This window comes from Hyaena hyaena, unplaced genomic scaffold, assembly GCF_003009895.1.
Source record: "Hyaena hyaena isolate Hyena2069 unplaced genomic scaffold, ASM300989v1 scaffold_95, whole genome shotgun sequence".
NCBI classification, from domain to species: Eukaryota; Metazoa; Chordata; class Mammalia; order Carnivora; family Hyaenidae; genus Hyaena; species Hyaena hyaena.
The window spans coordinates 2,642,202-2,666,229 of NW_024080727.1; the positions used below are offsets into that span (position 1 = coordinate 2,642,202).

At 37.6% G+C, this 24,028-nt stretch overlaps 1 protein-coding gene across 2 annotated transcripts in view; it reads right to left on the reverse strand.

Annotated features, from left to right (window-relative positions):
* LRRC28 (leucine rich repeat containing 28) overlaps window positions 1-24,028 on the reverse strand; it is a 162,975-nt gene that overhangs the window by 125,150 nt on the left and 13,797 nt on the right. For both annotated transcript variants that reach the window (XM_039235064.1, XM_039235063.1), the window contains exons 3-5: window positions 18,316-18,356; window positions 2,596-2,633; window positions 2,137-2,274 (exon numbers count right to left, since the gene is read on the reverse strand). In XM_039235064.1, coding sequence (XP_039090995.1) covers window positions 2,137-2,274; window positions 2,596-2,633; window positions 18,316-18,356 — 217 coding nt within the window. The remainder of the gene's footprint in view (window positions 1-2,136; window positions 2,275-2,595; window positions 2,634-18,315; window positions 18,357-24,028) is intronic.

A 24,028-nucleotide genomic window follows, 5' to 3' on the forward strand; every position in this document is an offset into this window, starting at 1 on the left:
TAGTCCATTGCTACTTATGATGGTCTAGAACAACAAAAAAAATCTACACATGCCTCAGCCAAAAGTTTCTATTCAAAGTATAGTTATTATCCTCCTATACGGAGGACCGTGGGGGAGAAGAAGGGGGGAAATAGTGGGGGAGAGGGAGGGAGGCAAACCATGAGAGACTCCTGAATGCTGAGAACAAACTGAGGACTGATGGATGTGGGGGTGAGGGGGGATAGGCATGGAGGAGGGCACTTGTGGGGATGAGCACTGGGTGTTATATGGAAACAAACTTGACAATAAACTATTTGTAAAAAAAAAAAAAAAAAAAGTATAGTTATTACTGTGCTCACTTCAGCAGCACATATACAAAGTATAGTTATTACTACATGTAATTTTACTCAAAACAGGCAAAACCAAACATATGCAACAGAAGGAAGCTATGGAAATAAAATGAGAAGTAAGTGCTTCAAATCCATCACACAACGGGTGAGAGAGATATAAATTAAAAATGATATGAAAGCAGTCAGAAAACCTATACCCTTCGCTGGTTATTAGGAAGCAGTCACTGATATTGGTAGCACATCCTTAACCTCCAAGAGTATATAATGGAAGGAAATGACCACATTCTACCACAAAATGTTCTTATATTACAGGAAAAAACAGAATAATAGAATACAAGGAACAATGGTTTAACAGAGAATTGTATTTCTCATATGTTCCTTAAATTTATATTAAAAGGGGCTTATAAATACACTATTATATTCATGTATTTTGATTCTACAATAGATCTGTAGAAGTTTCATATACGAGAGTATGAAAACCCAAAGTATTATCTTTACTGATACATTTCCTAGGCAATCTCCAAAATAGAGTCTAATTTCCTGAGTATCTGAATATATAAACTTGATGAAAGCTAGAATGATAAAACAGCATTGGGCCCAATTATACACAATAAACTCTAGAGGAAAGATCAGACTCCTACACCACATTGAAATTCTTTGTAGTAATTATAACTGGAAATTGTAAGAGAGTAATTATATGGGGTTAAAGAACTTCTTAAGCAGAGTCAACTGCTGTACTCTTTTTGTAAACAATATTGAACCTACATAGTGAGGCCAGCATGTAAAGTCTAAAAAATTAATCCATTACTATGTTTGACTCAGAAATTTTTATATTTGAAAACCTTTAAAGAAGGTGTTTTTTTATATCACAAAGAAATATTACAGATTTTTTCATTTGTGTATTAAACACAAGCAGTTTTTGACATTCTCATATGACCCTGGAGTCCCACGACAGGTAGTAATAATTTGTAATTATGGCTGAATCACACATTTCGCCTGGATACACCAAGAGACTGGTTGGTGTTCCTAAGTTACTAAGTAGAAATGAGCCTCAACAATGTGACATCATTCTTAAATGCAGAGTAACTTTCATATAACACCTCAAGCACAAGTTAAAAAAATTTCTTTTACATACTTCATCTTTCTTTTTTTTTTTAATATGGGAAACAACATATGACAAGATCTGCAAATGTACGGATTCACAAAGGAAGGTCCCTGGATGCTCCCTGTAAGAAAGTCAAGGGGTTTAATGGTAGTTCAGGAGAATGTGGACGTTTGGTGCTAACTTGGGCACATCACAATCTAAGAGGATGTTCAGTAGGCACTACTGATTAGTCCCAGGACTTAAACTTAAATTCTGCTATGAAATTCTAGTAAGATTTATTAAATCAAAGTTAATGTACAACAATTACTTCACTAGAGAATGAGAGAAAACAGGGTATGCATTTCCTTTTTGAATACTAAAATGATTACATCATGCAAAGTTCATCTGAATTCTCTATGTAAAATATTCCAAACTGAATTACTTTTTTGTACAAATATTTCATCAGGACAGTGACTTGATGGGGCACTGACTGCAATGGGTAATTGTAATAATTGTAGGTAAAAGCATAAATGCCACTTTCTTACGACTGCATCAGGGAAAACACCCTTAAACACATTTCACCCTTAGTTTCATCTTCAAACAAACGGACCGCCCCAAATCCCAAATACACCCAAAGCACACTGCCTAGACACACAGTGAGAAGCAGGCATAAGAGATTTGTAAATAGACAAGAAATTACTGAGTGCTACAGACTATGATTACCTGGAGGTAGGAATTGAAGTTGGTTGTTAGCTAACCGAAGATGACGTAAAGCTCTCAGACGACCAATTTCTGGGCAAACAATTTCTAAGGCATTGTCACTAAGATCCAAATACTGGAGTTTTACGAGGGATCCAATGGCTTCAAGAAGAAAAGAAAGGTAAAGCCAAAATTAATCTGACTCAAGTGTTATGACAAATCTTTAATGCAAGTACTACCAATTAAAACATTTTAATACTTAATATCTCTGTCTCTGTTGCTCGCAAAATAGTGAAGACATAGATCTTTTAATTTAATCAAAATTGTTAACTGAAGTTACTAATCAGGGGGGACAATCTTTGAAATTACTAAAGAAGCTTTATAAGTAAAATTCCCTAATACACCAACCAAAATTTATAGTACTATTATAAAGCGAAGTGTAAACTATGGTATCTCCTAACTAAAAATTGGGAGTGCCCTTACCTTCTGGAACAACAACTATGTTATTTGAGTGAAGGTATCTGGAAAAAGAAGAAGAAAAACAGAGCTGTTACCGTTCAATACTTTTGCTAGATAACCAGTCTGTAAAATGCTCACTTAGAAGTCTATCAAACATAAGGGGACCAAAACTTTCTATCATACCCCACTCTAAGTGCATGCCACAAAACATGTGGTCATCACAGATAACTAACAGTATTTTGAGAATGGTATTTTATGCTGAAATGGCAAATATTAAACCTATTTACTGATTTAAGTTGTTATTTTAAAATAAAACCATACAAAACAGATATATTTTGAGTTATTTTTCTTAACTCACAAAACACATTACTAGTTCTGCTAGTTCATTTTAAAACATTCAGGTTTTCAGAAAAACACCTATTGTGTAAAGAAAAATCAACACTTATTATGTAAATGAAAATGTAACTTTTAATTTCAAATGGAAGACTTACAAAATAAGCAAACCAAAGCTATTTCCAGCTAATATGCTGACAGAGAACCAAGCATGGAGAGATTAAACACTGATCATTTACAGTATCTGTCAAAATACTCAACTGTCAAGGTACATAATTTATTTCACAGCAAAAGGAATCTCATAAACAAGAATCAAATTCTTTTCTTAAAAAAGAAAAAAAAAAAAGGTTATCCTGCTGACAAGTCCAGGCAAGCCTAAGTAAATAACACGTTTCCCACAGAAGTATCTTTGGCACCCTCTGGTGGGGACTTTATACAACCAGCAGCAGCCAATGATCAGAGCAAAACAGTGACAATTGAAGACCACATAGTAATAATTTTAAAAAATAAATTTATGGGGCACCTAGCCGGCTCAGTTAGTGGAGCATGCAGCTCAGCCTCAAGGCTGTGAGTTCAGGCCCCAAGCTGAGCATGGAGCCTATCTGCATAATGTAACGTAAAATGTTAATATAAATAAATTTACATCAGTGATTTTAAGAGAACTAGATTTTTCTGACCTTCTCAAACCTATCATTTTATTTACTATACCTCACCAATCAATTTTGAAATTTTTTCTACATTATTAAACCTAACATCAAAGGTTAAAATGTCACTGACACAAAATAAGATACAAAATTAATACATTTAAGATTATTCAATGCTGCATTAAATGAACTCTGTGAAGGTACAATAACCTGCTGGGTCTAACACGTTTTAAACAATTATACCATTCTATGACATGTTTATTCCTTGCTCTGTACATATAAAGTGATTTCACATTTTAAAATCAATATTCTTTAAGCATGAATTTCAGGAAGGAATACCCAACTGCGCTATCAGGAGACTCCAAAAATTCTCTGAACTGAAAGACTATATGTAAATAAGTACACACGCACATACACACATATATACACATTTACATTTGTTATATGGAAGCCAGAGCGCCTAGACACCAAAATGAAGAGACAGATGATTTTCAGTTACCCACAATTCATTTGCCTCAAGTTCTACATATGCAAAAAGATCTTAAAATGTCAAAATCAAAACATGAACTAAAGTGTTCACTGTTATGAATGAAATCAAAAAGTGTATTTTAACACATTACATGTATCTACTTTAAGGTGAAGGTTCGGTCTACAGTAAGAAGAGAATGTTCCCAATCCTAACTACAAACTGTAGGTGCCCAGGACCATCTCCCACCAAGTGAAGGACCATCTCAACACCTCAAGTTATTCTGATGTGCAGCTGATAAAAGCACCATCCCTGGTGGAAGGGTTCAGGGGGTGGGCTCTGGGGCCAGAATGACTCCATTTCCATAGCCATGTGGCCAAACTCAACTTCTCACTTTGATGATCTGTAGGAGCAGAGAATAACATCACCACCAACAAAGGGATGTTGTAAGGATTAAATAAGTCAATAAATGTAAAGCTCTCAGAATAATCAGAGTGCTGTGAATGCCTCTGTTATTGTTGTTATACAGTTAACATGAGTCATGTGTAATGAAAGGCTCAACAATTTTGAGTCACTTCTCTTTACTTGCTTTTTGTAATTTCAAATTAGTTGAAATGTTGGTGTTTCACTGTAACTAGTTTTCACCATGTTCTCTTATAATGCAAGAACTTTCATTCATTGCCAGTGGGAATGCAAAACAGTACAGCCACTGTGGAAGGTGGTCTGGCAGTGTTTTAAATACAATTAAATACAGACGTTTACTTAATAGTAACATCCCAATGTCAGTTTCTTAGTTTTGACAAAATTTTAAGATGTTAACAACAGGTGAAAGTGGGTGAGAGGTGTACTGGAACTCTGTACTATATTTACAACTTTTCTGTAAATATAAAATTGCTCCCAAATTTGCTGATTTTCTTTTACATTCAAAGAACAGGACTTTTATTTCCAGCCACGATGGAAAAACAGGGCCCAAATTTACCTGACTGCTGTAAACAAAAAGAAAATTGGAAGGAATATATGACACCATGATTTTCGGACATTAAAAACAGGAAATTAGGATTATTTACCTGAGAGAGAAGAAACAAGGCAAGCCACACAAGATCCCTACGTTTCTGCCTAGATGCAAGCTGAACTGTGGTACAGGACTAGGGTCCCAAACAAAGTATGTAAGTCTCACTGAGTTACGATGGAGACGTAAGTCAGAATTCAGAGAAAACGAGGCAACTGGAAGTTGTGGGGTCATGGGGTAGAGTTTGGGAGGAAAAGATGCTACAGGGGAAAAAAATCCTTTAAAAATTTAAGTAAGGATTCTTTGACAGATAGCTGACTTCTAAAACGTAACGAAGGCAAAAAGTAACTGAAACTCTATCTGCTGAATGGTCCACAGAGCTCTCATAGGACTAGAAGGCATTTAAGTGCTGAGCAGCACTTAAATTTGATTATTTGGTACATTCAAATCAGGTCCTATAAAGGCCATGCCTTAGTAATAGGGCTAAACTACCCCTAAAGTAGAGGTTACTCTGGACCTGTCCTCACAAAGTGTGGAAACAAGCCATGAAAGGATCAAAGTAAACTGCAAATAACCTCGTTCCAGAATAAGGCACAAGAGAAAGGAAGACTCACCAATGTAAAACTTAGAAGGTCCAGCATCCAATCAAAAAGTAGTAGACATGCCAAGAATCAAGAAAATGTGACCAATAACCAGGATTAAAAACAGTCAATCCAGGTAGATCCACTATAATAGACACAATAAAACGAGCAAACAAGGACATTAGAACAACTATAACAAAGAGAGCCAGCTATTTAAAGGACAATATGAACACTGCAAGAGAAATATTAAGGTATAAAGAAGAACCAAACAGAACTTCTAGAGATCAAAAATACAATGAACAAAGTGAAAACTTCACTAGGTGAAATTAATATCAAATTAGATACTGACGAAGAAAATACTGCTGACACTGAAGGCAGGGAAATACAATCTGTCCATGTTGAAGCACATAAAGAAAAAAAAAAGACTGAAAAGAGTGTCAGTGATTAAGGGAAAATATTACAGTCTAACAAACATGTAAGAGACCCAGAAACAGGGACCAGAGACAGGAGTGTAGAAATAAATATCTAAAGAAATAACATCAAAAATTTGCCAAATTTGATGAAAACTATAGAGACACAAACCCAAGAAGCTCAACGAATGTCAAGGATAAAGAAAAAGAAAACCACAACAAGGTATATCAAAATCAAATCCCTGAAAACCAGCATAAAAATAAAAATCTTCAGTGTAGCTAAAGGGAAAAAAAAATTACATACAGAGGAGCACATATAAGAATGATAGAAGATATCTCTTCAAAAACTATGCAAGCCAGAAGATAACAAACATCTTAAAAGTGCTGAAAGAAAAAAAATGTCATCAAGAATTTTAACTCCAGGGGCGCCTGGGTGGCTCAGTTGGCTGGTTATCTATCCAACTCTTGATCTTGGCTCAGGTCATGATCTCACAGTTCATGGGATCAAGCCCCACATCAAGCTAGGTGCTAACAGCGTCAAGCCAGCTTAGGATTTGCTCTCCCTACCTCTCCCCTGCTCATGCGCTTTCTCTCTCTCAAAATAAACTTTAAAAATAAAATAAGATGGGCTGTTTGCCATTTATTTTTTTTAAATGCATTCTAATTCCAGAAGATCAAAACAAACAAAAACTTCAAGACTACGAAGATGTCTGTAAAACAAAAATTATTAGATTTTCAGAGAAAAAAACATACTGTAAGATTTATCTCATAGAAAACCTTCAGGGCCTAAGGCTAGACAAGGAATTCTTAGACTTGACACTAAAAACATGATCCATAAAAGCAGAATTGATAAAATGTAAATCTTTTGCTCTGCAAAAGAACAGAAAGAGAATGAAGAGATAGGGGTCTCTGGGTGGCTCAGTTGTGAAAGTGTCCAACTTTGGCTCAGGTCACATTCTCACAGTTCATCAGTTCATGAGTTCAAGCCCTGCATTGGGCTCTACACTGATAGTGCTGAGCCTGCTTGGGATTCTCTCTCTTCCTCTCTCTCTGTCCCTGTCCCTCTCTCTCTCTCTCTCTCTCTCTCAAAATAAATAAATTTTGAAAAGACTTTAAAAAAGAGAATGAAAAGACAAACTATAAATTGAGAGAAAATATTTATAAACATATTCAACAAAGGGGTATATATATATATAAACCTCTTAAAACTCAAGACTAAAAATAAATCCAACAAATTTGGATGAGCAATGAGCAATGAATACATTTCACTGAAGAAAACATACAAATAACCAATAATTATTCTTGAAAAGGTGTTCAGTATCATTAACCATTAGAGAAATATAAACTCAAATCATAATGACATGAAACCACGCATCTATCAAAATGACAAAAAAACTAACAGTAACCGCAAATACTGGTGAGATGTGGAGAAACTGGAACAAACACACCTTGCTCGGGGAGAATATAAAAAGGGAAGCCAATCTGGAAAATTATTTGGCAATTTCTTAGGAAACTACAAATCCAGAACAAAAGCAAAAGAGTTAAGGACCTCCAAAAATTATTTTACATACATCAGCAAGAGTATTGACAGAAGTAGTAAGAAGCTTATGTACAAAACTCTGGAAACTAACCAAAGTGATACAAGGAAGGTTTACTTAAGAAAAATGGCAACAATCTCAGTAAGCACAGTAAGCTGTGAACTCTGGGGCATTCCACTTCTTTTAATTGTATCCCTCACTCTCCAGCTCTGCAGACACATGGAAAAACAAAACAAAAACCCTGCTGACAATCGGAGTGAAAGAGCCACAGCCTGCCTAGCACCTGGGGACAGAACCAAGTTAAGCACTCACTCTCAGGGAACTGGTGTCGTGTGATTTTGTCTCATGGGTCCCTGAAAGACCCCCCACCTGCAAAGCTCTTTTTAATTTGATCTGCGTAGGAACTTACCCAGTACAAAACCCCTTTTCCCAGTTGAAACACATTAGGGGCAATTGTTTAACTTCACAGCCACCTGAGTCAATAAATAACAGCTGGTGCAAACAATAGACGACCAAAAACCTTAAACGGAAAAGCTGGGCAAGATGTCCCGAGGAGCTCTGAAAAGCTCTGATATATTTCTGGAAATCTGGAAGGTCTAAGGCAGGTCAGAAATGTGCAAATGCTCAGGAAAGAGCTGAAAAGACTCGAAGCAATCCCCTCTGCTGAACGTGAGGCTCCTGCATAAGCAAGAAGTGCAGGCTAAGGCAAAGCTGTCAAATGCCTGGCTGAGAGGTGAAGGCACACCACCATAGAATAACAGAGCTCCAGGGCGCCTGGGTGGCTCACTTGGTTAACTGTCTGGCTTCAGCTCAGGCTCAGGTCACGATCTCGCGGTTCGTGGGTTCGAGCCCCGCGTCGGGCTCTGTGCTGACAGCTCAGAGCCTGGAGCCTGTTTCAGATTCTGTGCCTCCCTCTCTCTCTCTGACCCTCCCCTGCTCACGCTGTCTCTCTCTCTCTCCCTCCCTCTCTTTCTCTCTCTCAGAAATACATAAAAGATTAAAAGAAAAAAAAGAATAACAGAGCTCCTCAGCAAAGACTGGGGGAGACTCACTGGATTCAAGTAGCAAAGGAAATCTTTAACCTAGTCATCAGGTGATTAGTAAGGTAACTGAGCAGGTAACTTAAAAAAAAAAAAAAGAAGAAGAAAGAAAAAAGGAAAGGAAAGGAGGGAACTCTTTGACCTCATTCCATGAGGCCAATATTAACCTTGATACCCAAACTAGACGTCACAAGAAAAGAAGACCACAGACCAGTGTCCCTTTTGAATAGAAGCAAAATCCTTCAACAAAATACTAGTAAGGCAAACCCAGCAACATATAAAAAGGGTTGTACTTCACGATAAATGGGATTTACCCCCACTGATGCAGGGTTTATTCAACATATACGCAAAAATCAACATCCATATTAACAAGATGAAAAAAAAACACATGATCATCTCAATAGATGAAAAAAGATCATCTGACAAAATCAAACACCCTTTTATGCTAAAAATACTCAACAAACAAGCAGTAAAAGGGGATTTCCTCAATTACATACAGGATACCTATGAAAAATCTATAGCTAGCATCATACTGAATGGCAAAAGACTGAAAGCTTTCCCCGAACATCAGGCAGAAGCAACACAAAGATGTCTGGTCTCACAACTTTTATTCAGTATTCTCTGTTATAGCCAGGAAATTAAGAAAGAAAAAGAAATAAAAGGCATACATATTGGAAAGGAAGAAATAAAACTATTTTCACCAGCAGATGACAAGATCTTGTATACAGAAAATCCTATGGAATCCATCAAAAAAAAATAGAGCTAATAAACGAGTTCAGCAAGGTTGAGGATAAAAGATCAATACACAAAAATCAGGTGTAGTTTTATATACTAGACAATGAGCACTTCTAATGTGAAATTAAGAAAAATCATTCCATGTATAATAGCATCAAAAAGAATAAATACTGGGGCACCTGGGTAGCTCAGTTAGTTAAGTGTCCAACTCTTAATTTCAGGTCTTAATCTCAGGGTCATGAGTTCAAGCCCCACACTCTCCACTGAATGTAAAGCCTGATTAAAAATAAATTTTTTTAAAAAAAGAATACTTAGGAATAAGTTTAACAAAAGAAATTCAAGATTTTTATACTGAAAAGTGTTCAGTGTTCAAACACAAACATGTTGAAGGAAACTGAAGACCGAATTAAAGGGAAAGACATCTCGCATTCATAGATTAGAAGACAAAAGATAGCAATATTCCACATACTGATCTAAAGATTCAATCCCATCATCACCACTGATCGCAGATGCCTTCTTTTCTTCATAATGTGACAAGTAAATGTTAAAACTCACATAGAAATGCAAGAGATTTAGAAGAGCTAAAGCAATTTTGAAAAATGGGAATAATGTTGAAGGAATCATACTTCTCAATTTCAAAACAACTATAAAGCTACAGTAATCAAGTTGTGTGCTACTGGCAAAAAGACAGACAAATAGATCAACGGAATAAAATGGAGAATCCAGAAAAATGTCGACATGTCTGTGGTCAGATGATTTTTGACAAAGAGGCCAAGACAATTCAATGGGGAAAGGGTATCCTTTTCGATAAATGGTGCTGAAATAGCTGGATATGTATATGCAAAAACAGAAGTTAGACCTTTACATTGCATCATGCACAAAAATTAACTCAAAGTGTATCAAAGACCTAAATGTAAGAGCTGAAATTATACAACTTAAGTAAGAAAAACAGAGGCAAGTCTTCATGATGTTGGATTAAAACAGTTTCTTAGATGTGATACCAAAACACAAGATGCCAGACAAAACACTGTCAAGAAGGTGAAAAGATAAACCATGGAATGGAAGAAAATATTGTAAAAGTATGTATCTGAGACTCTTAAATACAGAGAACAAACTGAGGGTGGATGGGGGGGGTGAGGGAGAGAGAGAAAATGGGTGATGGACTTTGAGGATGGCACTTGTTGGGATGAGCACTGGGTTTGTATGTAAGCCAATTTGACAATAAGTTATATTTTTTAAAAGTATATATTTGACATGGTATCAAATATATATCCAAATATATAAATATATATATCAAATATATAAAGCACTTAAATATATAATGCTATCTCAAATATATAAAGCATGCAAATATATAAAGAACTCTTACAACTCAATAATAAAAAGACAAATATCATAATTTTAAAATGGACAACAGACTTGAATAGACATTTCTCCAATGGAATATACAAATGGTCAATCAGCACATGAAAAGACATCACTAGTCAGAAAAACGCAAATCAAAAACTATGATATACCAATTCACACCTAGTAGGATGACAATAATCAAAAGGACAGAAAGTAACAAGTGCTAATGAGGATGTGGAGAAGGTCAGATCCTCACATACTGCTGGTGGAATTGTAAAATGATGCTGCTCTGGAAAAAGTTTGGCAGTTCCTCAAAAGGTTTAATTAGAGCTAACACTGCAATTCCACTCCTAGGAGTAAACCCTAAAAAACTGAAAGTACATGTTCATATATAAACTTCTACATGAAATGTTCATAACTGCATTATTCACCATAGCCAAGATGTGTGAACAACCCAAATGTCCATCAACTACAGAATGGATAAACAAAGCATGGTATATCCATAAAAAAAGAATGCATTCTGAAACATACTACAACATAAGCAAACCCTCAAAACATTCTATGTTAAAGCAGAAAGACGTAAAAGGCCACACATTGTATGATTCCATTTACCCGACATGTCCAGGACAGGCATAGCCATAGAAATGGAAAGCAGATTATTGGTCACCAAGGAGTTATTAGGGGCTGGGAGGAGGTGGCGAATGACTGCTAAATGGGTTTCTTTTGAGGTGATGAAAATGTTTTGGAATTAGATAGTGGTAATGGTTGCTCAAACTTGTGAATATACTAAAAACCACCAAATTACATACTCAGAACGGTGAATTTTATGGTATGTGAATTATATCTCGACCAAAAAAAAAATGAAACATGTAATTACCACAGGAGTCAGCAATTGCAGTCTTAGTCATTTATCTCAGAGAATGGAAACTTATTCACCAAAAAACCCCCAAAAAACAAAGAAACGAACATGTACAGAAATGCTACAAGCAATATCATTTATTACAGATAAAAAACGAAACAACCAGTATGTCCTTCAATGGGTAAATGGTTTAAGAAACTGCATTACAGGGGTGCCTGGGTGGCTTAGTCGGTTAAGCGTCCGACTTTCGCTTAGGTCATGATCTCGCCATTCATGGGTTCAAGCCCTGCGTCGGGCTCTGTGCTGACTGCCAGCTCAGAGCCTGGAGCCTGTTTCAGTCTGTGACTCCCTCTCTCTCTGACCATCCCCTGCTCACGCTGTCTCTCTCTCTCTCTCCTGGAAATAAATAAAATATTTTAAAAAAAAATAAAAAAGAAAAAAAGAAACTGCATTACATCCATACCATGAAATATAATTCAGCAACAAAGAAGAACAAACTATTGATACATGCAATACAGTGAGTGGATCTCAAGGGACTGTGCTGGATGAGAAAAAAGTCAGTCCCAAAAGGTTACATACTATATGCTTCCATTTACATAATATTGTTAAAGTGACAAAATGATAGAGATGGAGAACAGAGTAATAGTTACCAGGACTTGGGGACCATGGAGAATGTGATTAGAAAAGGGCAGCTCAAGCAATCCTTGCAGTGAGGAAAGTACTTTCTCTACCTGGACTACGGTAGCGACTGCACAAATCTATACATGCAATAAAATTGCACAGAACACACACGCACACACAAATGAGTGCACAGAAAATGATGAGCCCCGAGGAAGGTAACACTAGTGCCGACTTTCTGGTGCTTATCTCACACTATAGTTATGCAAGATGTGAACACTGGTGGAAACTAGAAGGGTACACAGGATCTTTCTATAGTATTTCTTACAATGACATGGGAATCCACCATTATCTCAAAGGAAAAAGTTTAATTTAAAAAAAAAAAAAAGGAGAGCTAAAGACTTTCTTCAGGTAAACCAAATCTGAGAGAATATAGGAATTAATATAAAAGACAACTGTTCTCATTTTAACTTTCTTTAGAATTAACAATGTATCAGTTTGGTCCGTCAGCTCCAGATGTACCTTCTGTGCCTGACAGAGCTAGACGCTGTCAACTCTCCCTTGTTAACTGGCCTAACGTTAGGGTTGGAGGAGGGCACTAGAGTGACTCTATCAGATGAAAGAAGTAGGTGGGCTCTCCCTCCCGGGTCCAGTCCCCCTCCCTGCAAGTGTTCACTCAGCACAGGAGCCAAGCACCAGAAGCACTCCCCTCGGCAGCCTTCTTGGGAAAACTCAAGCTACGTTCTCCAACCATGAACTCCGCACCCAGCTCTGAAGCAGCTCTGGTCGCACCCCCGGACTCCCTCTCCCCATCCAACAACGCACTTTCACAGACCATCTGCAACCGGCCTCAGGCATCTGTCTTGCCACCCCGTGGCCACTTCTGTGGTAGCTAGGCCACATGGTCAGGCTGCTTCTACAGACCAGCTCCAGACTACCAACACCTTCCTCCACCGGTGAACTGATCTTAGAGATCGGCTCCAGCCGAAGCCCGCTGGCGAGCTTCTTGGCCACCAGCAGGCTATGCGCTTACAGCCAGGCCCTTCACTGAAGAGCTCTAACTCACAGCGGAGGGGCTGGAGCTCTCCTAAGTCCTAAGTCGTTCACTGTCTACTTTCCCTCAGCCCAGAAGTAATAGCTGTTTTTTGTACTTGCTACTTCTGAATACCACAGAGTCCTCTTCATCTCTTTTAGTGGTTAATAACACCTTATTAGTGAACAATTCTTTATATTAATTTTCCCTATTTCATCTAGGGGTACGTTTCTATCTCCTAACTGAACTCTGACATACACATGATATGTACATATATTAGTATGCTGACAGGTACACACAAACACACACATACAACAGCACAAAGAATCAAGTACTGATGTACAGTTCCGACATTACAAGTGAAGTAGTCTGTTATGTGAAGGTAGAGTGTAACAGCACAATATAAACCTTAAACACTGAGAGTTAATAAGTCAATAGTGGTAGTAAAATGAGATCCTACATAACACTGAAATAGTTTTAAATAAGGAGAGGGGCGCCTGGGTGGCTTAGTCGGTTAAGCGTCCGACTTTCGCTTAGGTCATGATCTCGCGGTTCGTGGGTTCGGGCCCCGCGTCGGGCTCTGTGCTGACTGCCAGCTCAGAGCCTGGGGCCTGTTTCAGTCCGTGACTCCCTCTCTCTCTCTGACCCTCCTCTGCTCACGCTGTCTCTCTCTCTCCTAGAAATAAATGAAATTATTAAAAAAAAAAAAGAAATAAGAAAAGAGGGAAAAAATAAATAACAGCTAAGACACATAGAACACAAATTGTAAGATGGTTAACTTAAACTGAATCATTTCAGTAATCCCATAAATGTAATATGACCTAAACTAACTCCAGTTAAATGGCCCAGGTTGTCAGAATGGTCAAAAATCCAAGAACCAACTAATGTTGACTTCAAGAAACTTACTTGAAAAGACACAGAGAGGTTAAAATAAAAGAACGCAAGTTCCAATTCAGTACAGCAAAATAAACTCCCACCAGACAGATCCTCTGGCAGATAACAACTAAAATGCTAAAACATACACACACACACACACACACACACACACACACACACACACACACACGACTCTAAGGCAATGCAGAATAAACAAAAACAAGCTGTCCTGGAGAAGAGTCAAAACTTAGAAGAAGGAATGGCACTGGGTGAGTTTGAGTTTTGTTTTTTAAACCACATTTAGCGTAAGGCAGGGTACAGACAGCTACCATGCAAAGGCGACAAAATTCTAATAGAAAACTTCAGTCTTACTAAAGAACAGGAGAAAAGAGTTCAGAGAAACCATGACCGCTGGCAAGTAAAGGAAGAATACCAGAAAAGAAGAGCCAGGGAATCGTGACCCCCCAAATTCTATTTATAGATTTTGCCTAAACCAATGGCAATCCCAGAACCATGCAAATAGGGAAGAAACTACAGTCCAGGTAAAAGAACTGGGCTGAGCGTTCAGCCGCCCTCCAAAAACCACTTTACTTGTCTGAGTCAAACCAGGTAAATTACCTCCTAAGGCAAAAATATCAACACTCTCTAAATGAATACAACAGATTCCAGTCTCCAAGACATAACCTCCCCAATTATCATGATATAATAATCTAAAAGCTCAAGATAACCAAAATGTTGGAATTTGCAGACAAGAAATTTTTATATAGATATACATAGTGATCTAAAGTAAAATATGCCTGTAATATAAAGACAGGAAATTGAGAGAGAGAAAGAGAGAGAGAGAACAAAAGAAAGCCCTAAAACTGAAAAAATTACTACGTGAAGGTAAATAACAGAATGAATGTTACAAAGGAAAGAGTTTATGAACTTTGAGAAAAATCAATATAAATGATCTAATCTAAAATGCAGAGAGGAAAAAGCTTGAAGGAAACATGAATAGTGCCTCTGAGGAATGTAGGACATTAACAGATGTAACATGTGTAAACAGTACCCAAGAAGGAGAAAGGAAACAGTGCATAAAAAATATTCAAAAAACTAATAATTGAAAATGTATTAAATTTGGAAAAAGACAAATTCACATATTCAAGTAGCTCAGCAAAACTCCAACATAAATACAAAGATAATTATACCAAGACGCATCATAGTTAGATTTCTGAAAACCAAACAACAAAGTCTTGAAAGTAGCCAGAGAAAAATAATATATTAATAAATGTGGAAAATGCTTAAAATCCCATCTATTATATATAATATATGCACATAATATATAATATATACCAAATATATTACTTATATTTCATACATGATTATTAATATGCCATTATTCTTCTAATATTTAATAATTAATGTATAGTTAAGTTAATATGTGTATTTAATAATTATATTATTGTAGAATGTAATATATTTAACATATATTTAACATATGTATAATTATATATAATATATACATAACATATAATAGTTATAAATTATTCATTGTTATAGGATATAACTTTATATTACATATAAACATTTACATATTATGTTACATATATTATATAAAAATACTTTTAAAGGGCTCAAAGGAAAACACCGTCAAGCCTGAATACAACCACCATAGTATACATAATACAGTTTGGGGTATCATGTTGCGATCATCTCCATCTTCATGACTGTTTCACTTTTCTGCCTGAAGTCCTCAAGAATTTTTTCTTTAAAGTCTGAAAAAGGCTTTGAATAAATTCCACACCCAATGCTAATATAAATTCTTGAGAAGTCAGAATTGATGATGCGGTGGGTAGTCCCTACTGATCTGCACTAATTAGCATTTAGGCTCTTGTGTAACAGCCTCCCATTAAGTGTGGTCTGGACCTACCGACTTGTTTCTAGCGAAGAGAATATAGCGAAAGTGATGGGAGGTCATGTCCATGATTAGATTAGAGAAAGGCTGTGGCTCCTGTCTTGCACACCCTCTCTTGCTTTTCCCCTTGTGCTGATGGAAGCTGGGCAACACTGCAGAGAAACCACGTGTCAAGGAACTAAGGGATTTAGTCCTCCCGCCAACAGCCCGCTAGGAGCTGAGACCTTCAGACCAACAACCTGAGATTAACTGAATCCTGCCACCCACCACCATGAATGAACACAGAAGAGGATACTTCCTTAGTTGAAAGCTCAGGTAAAAACAGCAGCCCTGGGCAATGACCTTGACTATAGCTTTGAAAGTGACACTGAGGCCAAGATACCCAGCTAAGCCAAGTCCAGATTCTAGACCTTCAGAAAATATGAGATAATAGATATTTATTCTTTTAAGCACCCTTACCTACAGTTTAAGCCACTACATTCTGGGATAATTTGTTAAGCAGCAATAGATTATTATTACAAATGGATATTTACTTAACACAATAGAATACACACACATTAATTATAAAGTCAGCATCTTTCTTATGGGCCAACCCTGGAGGGATTCCCACTAAGGTCAGAAACAAAGCAAGGAGGCCCATGATCTCAAGTACAATTTCACATGGTTCTGGAGGTTCTGGAGGGACTAGTCAATGCAATTGGTCTAGAGAAAATAATTAAAGGCATTAAGGTTTAGAAAAAAGGAAACAACACTATCTGTATTTTCAGACGTCAGTATTCCTGAAAAACCCTGAGGAATCAATGATAAAACTAACTTAATAAGATTTCAGCAAGGTAGCAGGATATAAAGTTAACATACGAAAACCAACAGTGCTCATATATTGAAAACTTAATCACGTAGAAGAGCTAACAGGTAAGAAAATCCATTTACACTAGCAAAAAATTATGTATTAAATATTTAAGAATATACTTTAGAAATGTTCAAAACCTCTATGAAGGAAACTATACAGAACCTATAAAAACAAAAAGTAGACTTAAAATAACATTAAGACATCCTTCTTGGAGATATATACGGAAATATTTAGAGGTAAAAAAAACCACGATGTACGCAACACTCTCAAAGGCTTCAAAAAATATGCATGTATATATATACATATATACACACACACATATATAAAGAGAATGAAATTAAAAACTTGATAAAGCAAATGGGGTAGAACATTACCAAAGATGTTTAAACTGAATCTAATAAAGAGAAAAAAAACCAGACAAATCTGAACACTACTTTAAAGACACTGGGAATGGGAGGAATTAAGGTAATTAAAATATGAAATGTATATTAGATGATATTACTGAGTTAATATTACTTTTAATGTGTGATAATAGTATAATTAAGTGCAATATTGCCCTTATTCTTAGGAGATACATACTAATATATTTAGTAGTAAAGTATCATAATGTCTGTAATTTGTGCGTGTGTGCTTATGAGAGAGCAGGAAAGGAAGGAGGGAGGGAGAGGGTAGGGGACAGAGAGAGCAGATGTGGCAAAATGTTAACTGGTTAAATTTAGGTGAACTGGATATGGGTGTTCACTGTACTAAGCTTTCCACTTTTCTGTTACTTTGAAATCTTTCAAAATAAAAAAAAAATGGAGGGGGGAGACAGGGAATGACAGACTCCCAGCTTAAAGAGGGAGGTATAAAGTTAGTTTTCCTTACTTTACCTCCTGAAAATTTTGCCAAATAATTAAGAGAACAAGAAACGGCAATGCAAACTCATTCTTCAACACAATTAGGAGGGAGCTGGAAAGAGAAAGATTCTAAATTTAATCTTCCTCACGGGTAAGTCAATAGAGACTTAAAGTTGATACACCAAAAAACAAAGGTGCAAACATATTATTTCACATTATGGAGACAATTGTCAAAAGAACTAAAAAAAAAAAAAAAAAAAAGAAGTGTGGAGGACACAGCGAAGTCGGCTTTCACTTTGTATTTTAAATCTTTTATACTACTGGACTATTTATATCAAGTATCACATGTAGTAACAATAATATATCTTCTCAATTACACTGACTATCCAGAAGGATTCTATGACAAGAGGCTGGGGGCGGGGGAGGGGGGAGTATCTTTCAGCATCTTTACTCTCTTGAAGTGAAGTATTTAAAACACAAATTTAAACGGTAAAATACTTTAAAATACTATTGGGGTTGGCAGAACTTCAGGTCTACCTACATGAACACTATGACCATGACACCAAAATAAAATAAATGAATGCATTAAAATGTATATCCTATTATTTCAAACAACTTAAAATCATTTTCATTCTTGTTGTTTATAAAAATGTGAATAAACAGACTCACAGTTCCACAAGGTTTGGAAGCTTCTGAGCAAGGTTTTCTGGCTGAAAATTAAAAACTCAGAATTAAATTTTATTTTTGAGAAATGTACAAACAGTTCTAACGAGCTCTAACACAAAGTATCTTTGGAGGCGGGCAGTGTAAATCTGGAGGAAATAATGCAAAAATAATAAAGCAGCAGGTCTGGGTTTTATGCTTATGTGGCCCATACTACAGTTTACATCTATAAACTTGAACGCTTAAAATCAGTGTCTTGGGGCGCCTGGGTGGCTCAGTCGGTTAACGTTTGACTCTTGATTTCGGCTCAGGTCATTCATTACCTTGCAGTTTCATGGGTTCAAACAGGGCATTGGGCTCTGCACTGACAGTGCGGAGCCTGCTTGGGACTCTCTCTGCCCCTCCCTTGCTTGCTCTCTCTTTTTCTCTCAAAAATAATAAACAAATTTTAAAAATAAAATAAATAATAAATAAAATCAGGGTCTCTCTGAGAAACTAGAAACCTTGTATTCCATGGTCATGGAAGAAGTTACACTGTTCTTAACAGACGCACACAGGGAAGAATGCCATTTGATAATGGAGCCAGATACTGGAGTGACACAGACAAGGACCATCAAGGATCACTGGCAAGTACCAGAACTGAGGAAAAGTTAACAGATTCTCCCTCAGTGTCCTGAGAAGGAGCCAGCCCTGCCCACATCTTAATTTTGGACTTCCGGCCTTCAGAACAGTGAGAGAATCCATATCTGTTCTTTTAAGCCCCCTATTCTGTATAATCTGTTACAACAGCCCTAGAAAACTAATATTCACACCCCAAACTCCCAATTTGTGTGCCTTGGGGAAAAAGAAAATAAGGGAAATCTCCAAGCGCCAGAAAACCAGACCCAAGTAAGCTCAAGACAAAGTGGTCCTGGGGCTCAGGGGGTCTGGGGGTGGGGTGTGGCATGGGTAGGAAGCAGGCCACTGGAAAGACAGGCTGGGATGAATCTAGGTGCCTTACACAGTCCCGGTTTTGGAGGGATTGGCCCTTCCACAAAAAGAATCCCAGAAATTCCAGTCACACATTGCAAGTAAGCTTCTCTCTGCTGGAGGCTCAGGGGTAAAAAGGAAAAGCCTCCTCTAAGCAACTGAAAGCCAGCCTGCATCTCTCTCTCTCTCCTTCCCACTCCCTCTTCCCTCCCCCATCCCCTCAAGTTCAAATTTACACAAACACAAAGACAGGAGTTGTTAAGACTGAAGGAGCACACTGAGTCAGGAGTAATATATATATATTTATTCTACACTCGAACATACCGTAGGGTAAGCTAGGTATCAATAACAGAGAATCATGAATTGTTTTTTAGGAGTAATTAGGTGTAGCTGGAGTCCTGAAAGACAAATAAAATTTTCAGAGGTTGCTGTGGGGCAGAGGAAGGTTCTGATCAGCTTTCTAGGCACAAGAAGCAACACAGGAAAATGTGAGACAGGGAGGTACGTCTGGGAAATTGCAAATACAATCTATTCTGCTGTAACTCCCCAACACTACTCCTGAACAGATCTTACACTTCTAAAAATCCTGTTATAAAAACAATTGTGTTAATAGAAAAACAAAAGTGTTGAGGACTGGAAGGTTTTGTATTTGTAACAAACTAATTTTTCAGACAGAAACTGAGTAACAAGATCATCATTAGAAAAACGGTGAGGGCTGCTATCTATTCTCCACTCTACTATCATTAGAATTTTTAACAGTGAGCACGTTAGGTCGCAAATAATTGAAAAACATTACATTCGATAATGTGGTATGCACATAAACTACTACATAACTGGGGCACCTCAGTGGCTCAGTCGGTTAAGTGTCCGACTTCGGCTCAGGTCATGATCTCACAGTTCATGGGTTCGAGCCCCATACTGGGCTCTGTGCTGACAGCTCAGGGCCTGGAGCCTGTTTTGGAATCTGTCTCCCTCTCCCTCTGCCCCTCCCCTGCTCGTGCTGTCTCTCTTTCTCTCAAAGATAAATAAACATTAAAAGTTTAAAAAAACCCTGCTACGTAACTGAGTAATCAATCATATTATATCCAATTTGGGTTCTAAACACTTAGTAAGAGAAACACCATTAGTTTGGTATGTCTGGGCCACAGGGTATGAAGGTCTATAATGACTTTGCAGACTGGTATGGAACAGATCACTATAACTTATATTTTATAAAATTGGAAAGCTTTTTAAAAATTCTCAGCACAATAAAAATCCCCACTGGTTTATTTTAAACAAGGAGATGACATTACCGCTTTAAGCTGGCATACTGATGAATTTAAATACTTAGCAACAGCATCCAAAGCTGCTTATATATACACATATCCTTTTCCTTTTATGATAACCAAATACTGAATACGAATATTGTTATGAAGACAACGAAGCATTTACTGAGTACCCATTTTTGGTAAAATCGTTTATATTTAGTTTTCAAATCCTGAATGCTGTGATTTTTTTTTTTTTTTTTACATGTTTTGATATCAATATCCGCAATGAGGTCCTTCACGCAAGTCTTTCTGCAGATGTTACTCTTGGATCTATAGAAATCCTCAAAACGTTTCTTTTAGTGCAGGTATCTCCTCTTTTGAGGAGCACAGCACTTCCATTTATGGGCGCACATACAAAGCTTCCTAGGCAAACCAGGCAACTATAGGGATGGGAGAATGAGGGGAGGGGGCAGTAAGAGGCTTCATAACAGCTGGTCCTCTAAAAAGGAAAGACTGATCCAGAAAAAAAGACCCTCATCTATTTGATCTGCTACAATCAATATCACATCTTGACCTGTGATCATTCTTTCCAGATGACTATTTGGCGTCATCCAACAGTATCCTAATCTTCCCATGAGAAACAGGTTAGCTCTTTTGAGCTATACAGCTTCACACACAATTAAGCACTGAATGAGGTTTCTGCTGCTAATGGTGCCTCACTATATCTTTATCAATGAGTAGATACACTGTGTCTTTATTTAAAAATAAGCAAGTTGACCTCAAGAAAATTGCAGTTCATTACCATACAGGTGGGGGGGGGGGACCCAAACCCTTATTAGTACCAGCCCGCCCACTGCACGGGCCGTGACTGACACCTACTGGTAAGCCTCACTGAATTACTTTCTACTAAACTAGCTGAAAATGTTTTCTATATTAAGCCAAAATTCTCTGCATTAAATCCCACAATGCACTTAGCTGAACAATTTTTCTTTCCAAGGAATGTAAAAGCAAGCAGGTTTAACTATAAAATTTACCTCTAATTTTGAATCGACGTTTTACTACACCCTTTTAAGGAAAACTGTCTACTTCCTTAAATGTGAACTTTTTAAAGAAATTTTTCTCAAAGCTTATTTATTTTTGAGAGAAAGAGCACAAGTGGAAGAGAGGCAGAGAGAGGGGGAGACACAGAATGTGAAGCAGGATCCAGGCTATGAGCTGTCAGCACAGAGCTCGATGCCAGGCTCAAACCCACGAACCATGAGATCATGACCTGAGCTGACATCGGATGCTTACCCGACCGAATCACCCAGGTGTCCTGCGAACATTTTTAAATTGTGTATCTTGGAACAAACAGTTCAAATATGTTGCAAACACTATATTGAGTGACATGCTCTGGTAGGCACTGTGTACCACCTTCTTTTTCTTTCTCTTTCTGGTAGGAATGCGTTTGTCTCTTCAAGCTGGATACGGCTAAGTGACTTACTCTGGTCAGTGATATTATGTTGAAGCAGTAGCCTTCAAGAGTCTGAACTATAAGAACTAAAGTGCATTTAATTCATGACTTTGAAATGTGTCATTACAAAAACTAGAAAGCTTGTTGGGTGTATTGTGACGGTTTGTGAATGATAACGGGTTTTTTCCCCTTCAGTCACCAAACTTAACTTTTCAAAAAAAAATGTTTGTTTATTTATGGAGGGGGCAGAGGGAGAGAGAGAGATGAAGAATCCCAAGCAGCCTCCAACACCCAGGGCAGAGCCCACTAAGGGGCTCCATCACAGGACTGTGAGATCATGACCTGAGCTGAGCCACCCAGGTGCCCCTAATTAACTTTGTTTTTATTTAAAAAAAAAAATAAATTTTTTGGGGGTGAAATACAGAAAGCTACATAAAAGTTCACAAAGTTAGGGGAGTCTGGGTGGTTCAGTTGGTTGAGTGTCCGACTTCAGCTCAGGTCATGATCTCAGCGTCTGTGAGTTGGAGCCCCATGTCGGGCTCTGCGCTGACAGCTCAGAGCCTGAAGTCTGCTTTGGATTCTGTCTCTCTCTCTCTCTCTCTCTCTCTCTCTCTCCCCCCCTCTCTCTCTCTCAAAATAATAAATAAATATTTCTTTTAAAAAAAGTTCAGAAAGTTCACAGTGACCTCCACATGATGGAAACTCTGTCAGTCTTCATATCCGACTGTGGACACCATGGAGCAGAGTCCCCAGGCAGTATGAAGTCACGGCAGTGTGCGTAAAAGAAATAACTCTGCCATTAAAAAAAAAAAAAAAGAGGGCGCCTGGGTGGCTTAGTCGGTTGAGCGTCCGACTTTCGCTTAGGTCATGATCTCGCGGTTTGTGGGTTCAGGCCCCGCGTCAGGCTCTGTGCTGACTGCCAGCTCAGAGCCTGGAGCCTGTTTCAGTCTGTGACTCCCTCTCTCTCTGACCCTCCCCTGCTCACGCTGTCTCTCTCTCTCCTAGAAATAAATAAAACATTAAAAAAAAAAAAAAAAAAGAAAGAACTCTGCTGTTATGAACCGCTAAGACTCAGGGTTCAGCAAAATCTGCTCCATTTCTGACCTCTAAAAACACATGTCAGAGACGTCATGGATTAAATGTATTTATAGCAGTTATAAAACGCAGAATGAAGTTGGACCTCTAACCTGACACTATCTACAAAAATTAACTAAAAATGGATTGACTTAAAGAGAACAGCTGAAACTGTAAAACTCATAGAAAAATTGAAATAAACCTTTATCATTGTGGATTTGGCAACGGATTCACAGATATGACACCAAAAGCATGAGGAACAACAGAAAAAAGAGATACACTGGACTTCACCAAAATTAAAAACTTTTGTGCATCAAAGGATATTACAAGGACATGAATTTCAAGAAAGTGAAGACAGCATTTAAAATGGGAGAAAATATTTGTAAACCACATATCTGTTCAGGGTCTAGCACTCAGAGTATAAAAGAACTCTAACCCAAAAAAAACCCCCAAACAACCCAATTTAAAAATGGGCAAAAAATTTGAATATTCTGTAAATATATGCAAATGGCCAACAAGCACATGCAAAGATGCTCAACAGCATTACCATTAAGGAAATGCAAATCAAAACCATAATGAGGTGTCACTTCACACCTACCCACTTCACACCTATTGTAATAGGTGTAATAACAATATTTTAAAAAGCTGGAAAATAACAAGTTTGGTGAGATACAGAGAAATTTGGAACCCTTGTACCTTGCTGGTCAAGTGGGTCAGTCATCTTGCAAGCTCCTCAAAAAGGCAGAGTTCCCATATGACCCCCCAATGCCACACCTAGGTAGGAGGTAGGTATATGCCCAAAATAATTAAAAACAGGTACTCAAACATGCAAACGTACACCCATATTCATCGCTGCACTGTTCACAACAGCAAAAAGGTGAAAGAGCCCAAATGTCCACCAACAGATGAACGGGTGAATAAACTGTGGTGTACATACAATGGAATCTTATTACGCCATAAATAGATACACACTACA